General features: G+C 41.9%; 1 protein-coding gene across 2 annotated transcripts in view; it reads right to left on the bottom strand.

Annotated features, from left to right (window-relative positions):
• Positions 1-8060: 8060 nt before the first annotated feature.
• The window catches only part of LOC123503245 (flavin-containing monooxygenase FMO GS-OX-like 4), a 12197-nt gene continuing 10257 nt past the window's right edge, over positions 8061-10000 (bottom strand). For both annotated transcript variants that reach the window (XM_045252811.1, XM_045252812.1), the window contains exon 8: positions 8061-8761. In XM_045252811.1, coding sequence (XP_045108746.1) covers positions 8300-8761 — 462 coding nt within the window. In that variant the 3' untranslated portion in view covers positions 8061-8299. The remainder of the gene's footprint in view (positions 8762-10000) is intronic.

Below are 10000 nucleotides of genomic sequence, written 5' to 3'. Positions count from 1 at the left end.
CATTGATTTCCCTCGATCCAGAAATACTTCTTAAGTACACATAGATAGAAAAACAAGATACTGTTTTCATTGCATCATGAGAAAAATTATAAACAGGCATGAGTGAAACTTTTTCAATTGTGTTCTTTGGCCTTTCCATCGAGAATGTTATTACAGGAGGTGAGGATGAATTGTTAATAATAAGTAATTTATTGTATATCTTCCCTACGTTGACTGATTCATGCACACCAGATCGTATATCTAGATATATATTTTGTGAGGTTGCGAAAGAAGCCTTGGGCAGCCAAACAGCTTCGATCCTTGTGAGTCTGGCCAAACGCTACAGCGGCTTCATTTTTTTTTTTTTTTTTACATTATGGCCTATAGCGCCTGTAGGCATACTTGAAGAGTATATGTGAGAAGCGCTCTTAAGCTTCCGCCCATTAATGGCGCAGGAAATATTGTTTATAGTGGTACCTATATCAGGGTCCATATGACCACCCAAGCGCATCTTTGGTGTAACCACCTATAGAACCTGGGCATCATGGTGACATGATGGTGGCATAGCTTCAAAGCGGTATGTGGTAGGATTCGAATCTAAGTGTGGACGTATGCCCGATCCCACGCTCACCACCCTATCTACTACGCCATCGCCTCCTTCTACCTTCACAAGAGGAACAACTTTGGCTTCGAAGGAGGTTAATCATCTCTGTGGTCTTCAGGAATGATAAAAAAAGAGAGGGGAAGTGTTTCTGAATACGGGCTTTACGAGTAGTGCAGGCAAATAATATTTATGAGTTGGATAAGAAAGAGGAAAGAAGGCAAATGTGTAACATATAAGAAAGTGGTATTCAAAGTGAAGGAAGCAATATATATGGAGTAGGCAGTAGTCACCTGCCGCCCGGTGGAATACTCCAGGAGAGGTACTTACGGGGATGTAGGCAGTGCTGCAGACTGAGTGATTCCCCGTGTCCTCTCTTCCCGGTTCCCTTTGTGGTCTCATTTATACAATTGAGCAGCTGCAGCCTGCCCTCTAAAGACAACTTCTACTACTTCCTACACTACACTACAACACCTTACACTTTTACACTCTCTTCAAATCAAAATTTAATAATGGCTTCACCACGCCCTGCCTCGGAGTCCCCTCTGGGAGGGACCATAAATGTCCCCAGGTCGGACTGCCCCTCTGCTGTCGACCTTGGGTGTCTTGACACTTCATCTAATACTTTCACTATCAATTTCTGCAACATTCGTGGCCTTCGTTCTAATTTTCAATCTGTGGAACACCACCTCTCCTCTACTAAACCTCATCTTCTCTTCCTAACTGAAACACAGTTGTCTGTGACTACTGACAGCAGCCCCTTTTCTGTTCCCTCCTACTTGCTCTATCCTCATTTTCAATCCAAAGCTGGATGTTGCGCATACGTGCGTAACGACACCACTTGCTCTCGTGCCCACAATCTTGAATCTTCAGAATTTTCTACCATCTGGCTAAGACTTCAATGTCACTCTCTAACTAAATTCATCTGTGCTGTATACCTCTCACCTAATTCCTCTGACTATGTAAAATTCTTTGACTATTTGACTTCCAAGGTGGAGCACATCTTATCTCACTTTCCTTTTGCTGAGATCTCCATTTTAGGGATTTCAATGTTCACCACCAGCTTTGGCTTTCATCTTCTTTCACTGACCAACCTGGTGAACAAACCTTCAACTTTGCTATCCTTCATGACCTAGAGCAGCTAGTGCAGTTCCCTACCCGTATTCCTGACCGCCTTGGAGACACGCCCAACATTCTTGATCTTTTCCTAACCTCCAACCCTTCTGCTTACTCTGTTAAACTTTCCTCTCCGTTGGGCTCCTCCGACCACAATCTAATTTCCGTTACCTGTTCTATCACTCCAGTGCAGCCTCAGGACCCGCCTAAGCGGAGGTGCTTCTGGCATTTTAACTCTGCTAAGTGGGAGGAACTAAGGCAGTACTATTCTGATTTCCTTGGGATGATTATTGTTTTCATGTCAGAGATCCTTCTCTTTGTGCCGAGCGCATAACAGAGGTGATTATCTCTGGCATGGAGCTATACATTCCTCATACTTTCTCTAACCCTAAAGCTAAAAAGCCTTGGTTTAACTCTGCTTGTTCTCGTGCTGTCAATGATAGAGAGGCGGCTCACAAACGGTTCCGTAGCCATCCAACTGCTGAAACTCATGCCCTATATATTTCTGCCCGTAATCATGCCAAATCTATTCTCCAACTTACTAAAACTCTTTCATCAATAGAAAATGTCAAAGTCTTTCCAATTCTAACTCCTCTCGAGATTTCTGGCATCTAGCCAATAATATCTCTAACAACTTTACTTCTTCGTCTTTCCCTCCTTTACTTCATCCAGATGGCTCTACAGCTGTCTCTTCTTTTCTAAAGCTGAACTCTTCGCTCAAACCTTTGCTACCAACTCAACTTTGGATGATTCTGGGCATATTCCTCCTACTCCTCCACCCTCTGACTACTTCATCCCTAAAATTAAAATTCTTTATAAAGACGTTTTCCTGGCCCTCTCTGGCCTTGATTCTCGGAAGGCTTACGGTCCGGATGGAGTCCCTCCTGTTGTTCTCAAAAACTGTGCTTCCGAACTCGCTCACTGCCTGGTCAAACTCTTTCATCTGTGTCTCTCTACTTCTATTTATCCTTCTTGCTGGAAGTTTGCTCACATTCAACCTGTCCCTAAAAAAGGTGACCACTCCAATCCTTCTAACTACCGCCCTATAGCTTTGATTTCCTGCCTTTCTAAAGCCTTTGAGTCTATCCTTAATAGGAAGATAATGAGGCATCTATCAGCTCACAACCTTCTCTCTGATTGCCAGTATGGTTTCCGTAAAGGCAGATCTACTGGTGATCTTCTTACTTTCCTAACTGAATCTTGGTCATCCTCTTTTAGGGACTTCGGTGAAACCTTTGCTGTCGGCCTTGACATATCGAAAGCCTTCGATAGAGTCTGGCACAAATCTTTAATTTCTAAACTACCCTCCTACGGATTCTATCCTTCTCTCTGTACCTTCATCTCCAGTTTCCTTTCCGATCGTTCTATTGCTGCTGTAGTAGACGGTCACTGTTCTTCCCTAAAACTATCAACAGTGGTGTTCCACAGGGTTCTGTCCTATCACCCACTCTCTTTCTATTATTCATCAATGATCTCCTAAATCTGACTCAATGCCCTATCCACTCCTATGCTGATGATACCACCTTGCATTATTCAACAGCGTTCAACAGACGCCCAACCCAACAACAATTAAATGACTCAAGGCGAGATGCTATAGGACGCCTAACTTCTGATCTTTCACTTGTTTCTGATTGGGGCAGAGAAAACCTGGTTTTGTTCAATGCCTCAAAAACTCAATTTCTACAACTATCTACTCGACATAACCTTCCAGACAACTATCCTCTCTTCTTCAATAACACTCAACTTCCCTCTCCTCTACATTAAACACACTCGGTCTATCCTTCACTAAAAATCTAAACTGGAAATTTCACATCTCTACTCTTGCTAAATCAGCTTCCAAGAAGTTAGGTGTCCTGTGGCGTCTTCGTCCATTTTCTCTCCCTCCCAGCTGCTTGCTCTGTACAGGGCCTTATCCGCCCGTGTATGGAGTATGGCTCTCATGTCTGGGGGATCCACACACAGCTTTACTAAACAAGGTGGAATCTAAAGCTTTTCGTCTTATCAACTCTTCTCCTCTAACTGACTGTCTTGATTCTTTAAGTCACCGCCGCAATGTTGCATCTTTATCTGTCTTCTACCGCTGTTTTCATGCTGTCTGCTCTTCTGAACTTGCTAACTGCATGCCTTCCCCCCTCCTGCGGCCTCGCTGCACAAGACTCTCTACTTCTTCTCATCCCTATTCTGTCCATCTTCCTAATGCAAGAGTTAACCAGTATCTTCACTCCTTCATTCCCTACACTGGTAAACTCTGGAACTCTCTACCTGTGTCTGTATTTCCACCTGCCTATGACTTAAACTCTTTCAAAAGAGGAGTGTCAAGACACCTCTTACGTTAACTGGGCCCTCCTTTTAGATTTTTTTGTTTTTTCTCTTTCTCCTACTTTCCTCTTAACAGGGCCTGGCAACCAGCGGGATTTTTTTTTTTCCAACACTTTGTTTTCCCTTGGCCAGTGCCCTTGTAATGTAAAAAAAAAAAAAAAAAAAAAAACTCACGTGTCGCTGCAGCAAACCAATGAGGCCTGTCCAGGAACCGTTGGGCTGCTGGTGGCCGTATACGCGGTGCTTCGATACCATGAACTGGAAACTAGAAATACCTGTTATCAATCCACAGTCCACACCACTGCCCGCCTCTTGCCCTGCGCTGCTTGCCTTCACTATTAAACTGAATATTATCTACATTTCTGGCAACTCATGTATAGCTAATAATGACCGTGGTAGCAGTAGTAGTACTAGTAGTAGCAGCAACAGTAGTAATAGTAGTAGTAGTAGTAGTAGTAGTAGTAGTAGTAGTAGTAGTAGTAGTAGTAGTAGTAGTAGTAGTAGTAGTAGTAGTAGTAGTAGTAGTAGTAGTAGTAGTAGTAGTAGTAGTACTGACAGTAGTTTTGGAAAAGTTTAGAAGTCGCCCATGTAAATAATTATTTCATTCATGCACGTAATAACGTCTACCAAAGGGCGTTGAGAGAAGATGGAATAGTGTTTGAAATGTTAAAGAATTTTCGAAGTTAATAGAGTAAGTAAACAAATAAATAAATTGATTAAATTAACTTAAATTAATTAGAAAAATAGAATTGATAGAAAACTAATTAAATAAATGAAGAAAAATATCAAATGCAATCACACACCGAGCACCATACAACTTACAACAAGCTAGCCACGCATAATGTGGTGCACACAGAAACAAACCTACGCATTATTTCCTCAAGTAAAAAAAATTAAAAATAAAAACAAGATTGGAGAATATTCCGCCAGCAGAACATAAAGTGGAAAATTGATATTTGCACTCACCACAGGCCAAGGTGGCGTTCTATGATGTGCAGGATGGTCACCACGGGGCCGCTGTACTGGTAGTTGCCTGGTGTGCCCGAAATGAGCACGGCGTAGCCAAACTGTGGAGAGGAAGACACGAACACAGTGGGTTACGATCACACGACTCATGGGACTGTCCTACGATTGCCATTACGAAACCCTTATGCGCGCACCTCACTACTTTCAAAGGCCCTAGTTGATGCTACACGGCTTGTTAAAGGAATCTCTTTCCAGTTTTAGTGATAGATTAACAAGATTTCTATAATATTAATGGCAAAAGCACTCTTGACAGCTAATCATCTATATGGTCTTGAAAATAGTCATGTTGAGAGAGTGCAGCGTCTCTGAATACAAGTCTTAGCGAGGACTAACGGGACAGTGATTTGAAGAAATGTAGAAATAACAAGTACTAACCTAAAAGAATCAAATGGCAAACGTACTAACATCTAGTGACAATGTTCTGAAATACTTTGATCTCTCACTACATGATTATTTTGAAAATCTAAAGAGTTGGTTAGTCGGGTTGTCAAGAATATTCTTCAAATTAACAATGTAAAATTCTTATCAATTTATCATTAGAAACGTAAAAGCATCCTTAAATCCGTTTGCCCATTGTTCAGTATTTGTCACCTGTGAAACTTTGAGTTCGACATGATTACCGTCTATCTACGACCGTGAACATGCAATGATAAGGTGGAAAGACCGCCATCCCAGACACTTTGCATGTATAGAACGTAACGCCATCAAAAGGAGTGCAAGTAATGCCACATTGTCTCTCCAACAAGACATTCGCTGTCTCTTCTCGTTACTTTTCTAATATTTGTGTTGCTGGATGACCTTCATGGTTAGACTTGACACTGCTAAGCGCTAAGTACCCTTCAGTGAGTTAAAGACAGACTCCATGGTTTGGAAGACTCCCATTAGGACTCTTCAGAACCCACTAAGAAGATTTTACGGATTTTCATGGATATTTTTTTTTTCCGATAGATAATACGGAGTCCTTAAACAACAACTATAGTCATGAAAATACCTAAAACCAGAACCTAGAAACCCCGAAGAACATTTACTAACGCCTTAAAACCCTGAACACCTTCTTTTACGCCGGCAGTGCGGAACCTACGATTTCCATGACCACTCTGAGACATTCTGTAGTGTTTCCTGGAGTCATGGCGGCCGCGTCACGCTGAAGCCCCTGCAGAAGCGCTGTCAGAGATGAAATCAGCCAAGCAGAGACCGCACTGGTAGAATTTAGTGTTTACTTAAGCTCCTCCCTTTGTTCCTGGAATGCTGGACTTGGCTGACCCACACAAGCCAATCAGTGGTGTTCTTTTCTGCGCTGGGAGGAGATTGATATTTCTCTCTCTCTCTCTCTCTCTCTCTCTCTCTCTCTCTCTCTCTCTCTCTCTCTCTCTCTCTCTCTCTCTCTCTCTCTCTCAGTCAGAAAAATGTTAGGTAAAGGTATTTTATCTGTTCTTAATTGTGTGTGTGTGTGTGTGTGTGTGTGTGTGTGTGTGTGTGGTATATCACAGGAGAACTTATTCAGGCTCGTGACGCAGCTACCGTGTCTCCTCCTCCCCCTCCTCCTCCTCCTCCTCCTCCTCCTCCTCCTCCTCCCAGCTATAGATCCATATAAAAGGGATGAGAAAAGTTATAAGTACAGGGATGCTTGAATATGATCAGAATGATGGGATATTAATACACATTCACTCTGTGTTGGCGAAATAAATGACAGTACTTGAAATATGAACGAGATAATTAGGAGACAATGATAAGTGAGGAGGTAGAGAGTGGGAAAATGTGAGAATTTTCGAAAAAGGCACCTTGGGATGAATTAACATGTTGGTCTTGTTCAGTCGATTTGCGACTTTATTCACGTTGTGACGTCACGGATTAAGCTTTGAAAATGTGGTGTCGATGTAGAGAAGATAGAATTGGTGAGGGAAAAAGAATACATCTTGGACCCAAGAGAAATTAATTATACAGTAAAACAAAAGCTTGCACAAATCGTCGTTTGACGAAACAGCTGCCACTCTCCAAGAACTGTTTCCCTCAATGCAGGGTGTTGCTGGAGGTGGGGGATTGAAGACTTCTTATGGTTTAATTTGATTGCAATTGCGCATAGTCTTCTTTAAGATTAGTGTGTCGTAGACACTACTTTCTTTCCTTCTACTTAGCCAGAGGCGCATCCACAGACATATTCTTTTCTGTTGACTCTTCCGGTACGCTAAAAGAGCATTGTCACTGGAGGAAGACATCTTGGTGGGTAGATGTTTGTTTACATTCTTTTCCCACCATGGCGACAACTAGTCGATACTTTCTAGTCGCTATATGTGACGTTCTTAGACTAGAAGGGCTCAGTCGATATTTCGAGCGACTTGCAGTTTCAGTCGCAAATTCAGTCTCTTGAATGATTTCTTATGACAGAAAAACCTAGATTTGAGATCTGCTTGCCAGTTCTAAACGAGATGTCCTTGTACTCACATATGCAATTTTAAGTTTTGACTTGATGAGCTGATGTACCCTGTTTTACAACTGGGACAATTAAAACCATATACTATGCTAGAGCTCAAGGAATCAGGTTGCCTATTCTTATAGCTAAAACAAAGATCCAATAGTTTTTGTGTTATTAAATATAAATATAAGGTTAAGTCCGGAAAGTGCTTGCGTAACAAAGCAGTTAATTGCTTCCTAACATGATAGCTGATATAACCCCGGAAAGGTAATATGAGGTACCTGCCGGGCTTATCATCAATTCTCATGTGTCTGTTTTTAAACGTAATGCACACAAACCGTTTTACTTGGTTTTCAAATAATGTTAATGGATATCCCTTGGATATAAAATATTTTGTCTACCTCTTTATCAAAACTGATCCAAGAGCTATAAAAAGGCCTTAAATAGTTAAGTTTTAACTGAGTTGATTTTATAAATGTTAGAAACAAAGGATGTATAATTACGAACTATCAAACATGTCTCAAATCCAGGTCTTTCTGTCATAAGAAGTCATTCAAGAGAGTTGGGGCATGCTTTTAGGAAACAGGACTTCAAAATTTCTGCAAAGCCAGGACATTATCTGAGTTGAGAATTGCTGAATCACTTTGGATATATAAATATAAATCTGATCTTAATAGACAATAATCATCCATCCAGCTAACTATTATTCCATAGTTTCTTACATGTCACATCTCTGTTCCTTTTACGTTGTTTCTATCTTTTCCTAAACTAATGTTTGTTTGTTTTTACATTTTTATTAGTTTATACATATATTATTATGTTGTTGATTTAATCAATGAGTCTATCTACTTCGATACCCTAAAAAATCCAGTGAATTTACTCATGAGATGGGAAACAAAGAAACCGACCACACGTGGAAAGTCTCTCCAAAGACATCGGACAAACTGTGTCAAGATTAGCTTAAATAGATCCCAGTGTGTCGCTATACGTCGTCCTCTCAAAGTTTCTATTATAACGCCATCCCCAGAGATGTCGTAGCTGTAGCTCTTAAAGACAGGGAATGAAAAAAACAACCGAAGCAACACTATCCTCAGTAACTGAGGCATGAAGAGCGGCGGTTGCTTCAGTCCAGCTTCCCTCGCCAAGTCCTCGAGGTACTCAAACTGGTCCGAGGAAAGAGTGTGGTAGTGTTTATCTGATAATCCCTGTTCCCTTCGTTCATGGTTAGTTTTGTGGGCGATGGCTGTCATTTCTTCAAGTGACGGTAGCGTGACCTCACCTCTCAGAGTAGCAAGGAAATACTGCACCTGAAAAAAAAAATTATATATATATATATATATATATATATATATATATATATATATATATATATATATATATATATATATATATATATATGTGTGTGTGTGTGTGTGTGTGTGTGTGTGTGTGTGTGTGTGTGTGTGTGTGTAATTCGCAAAGATCAGCTGCTGATCACCCAGCCAGCCTTCCCATTACGGAGCGAGCTCAGAGCTCATAGACCAATCTTCTGGTAGGACTAAGACCACAACACCCTCCACACACCAGGAAAGCGAGGCCACAACCCCTCGAGTTACATCCCGTACCTATTTACTACACATTAAGAGGCTTGTCCATTTGCCTCGCAGCGCCTGGGACTCGAACCCGGACCCTCTCTGTTGTGAGCCGAGCGTGCTAACCACTACACTACGCGGTGTGTGTGTGTGTGTGTGTGTGTGTGTGTGTGTGTGTGTGTGTGTGTGTGTGTGTGTGTGTCTGTGGTCACCCAGCCAGCCTTTCCCCTACGGAAAGAGCTCAGAGCTCGTAATGACCGACCTTCGGATAGGACTGAGACCTGTGCGTGTGTGTGTGATTCACCTCGGTCGCCTACTGGTCACCCAGCCAGTCTTCCCCATTACGGAGCGAGCTCAGAGCTCATAGACCGATCTTCGGGTAGGACTGAGACCACATAACACACACCACACACCGGGAAAGCGAGGCCACAACCCCTCGAGTTACATCCCGTACCTATTTACTGCTAGGTGAACAGGGGCCACACATAAAGAGACTTGCCCATTTGCCTCGCCGCTTACCAGGATTCGAACCCGGCCGTGCTAACCACTACACTACGCGGTGTGTGTGTGTGTGTGTGTGTGTGTGTGTGTGTGTGTGTGTGTGTGTGTGTGTGTGCATTCAAGAGTAAGGCCTCGGTTTGTGTTTTGAAATTTGAAGAAAGAAGAAGAAAAAACGGTCACCTTCTGTCTGTCTTTCCTTCATCCTGTACCCTGGTTACTCTTGGTGTTCTATAAGGCAGCGTTTTAGGTCTTATACCATTTCTGATCTACTTTAATCTAATATTTTCTCTGACTCTACAAACATTTTATTTATAGACGACATGCCAGTTTCTCTAACAGGATCAGACCAACTTGTTTATAGGGTCAGCTATGAACTTGATATGCTATACCAAGTAGTACCTTTCCAATAGACTCGCAATAAAATTTGATATAATTTATTTCGTGTCATTCACTGGTAAGAAAAGAATACTGAAC

The sequence above is a fragment of the Portunus trituberculatus genome, chromosome 13 (assembly GCF_017591435.1).
Source record: "Portunus trituberculatus isolate SZX2019 chromosome 13, ASM1759143v1, whole genome shotgun sequence".
Classification (NCBI taxonomy): domain Eukaryota; kingdom Metazoa; phylum Arthropoda; class Malacostraca; order Decapoda; family Portunidae; genus Portunus; species Portunus trituberculatus.
Note: the sequence above shows the minus strand (reverse complement) of the source record. Positions and strands in the feature narration are given on the sequence as shown.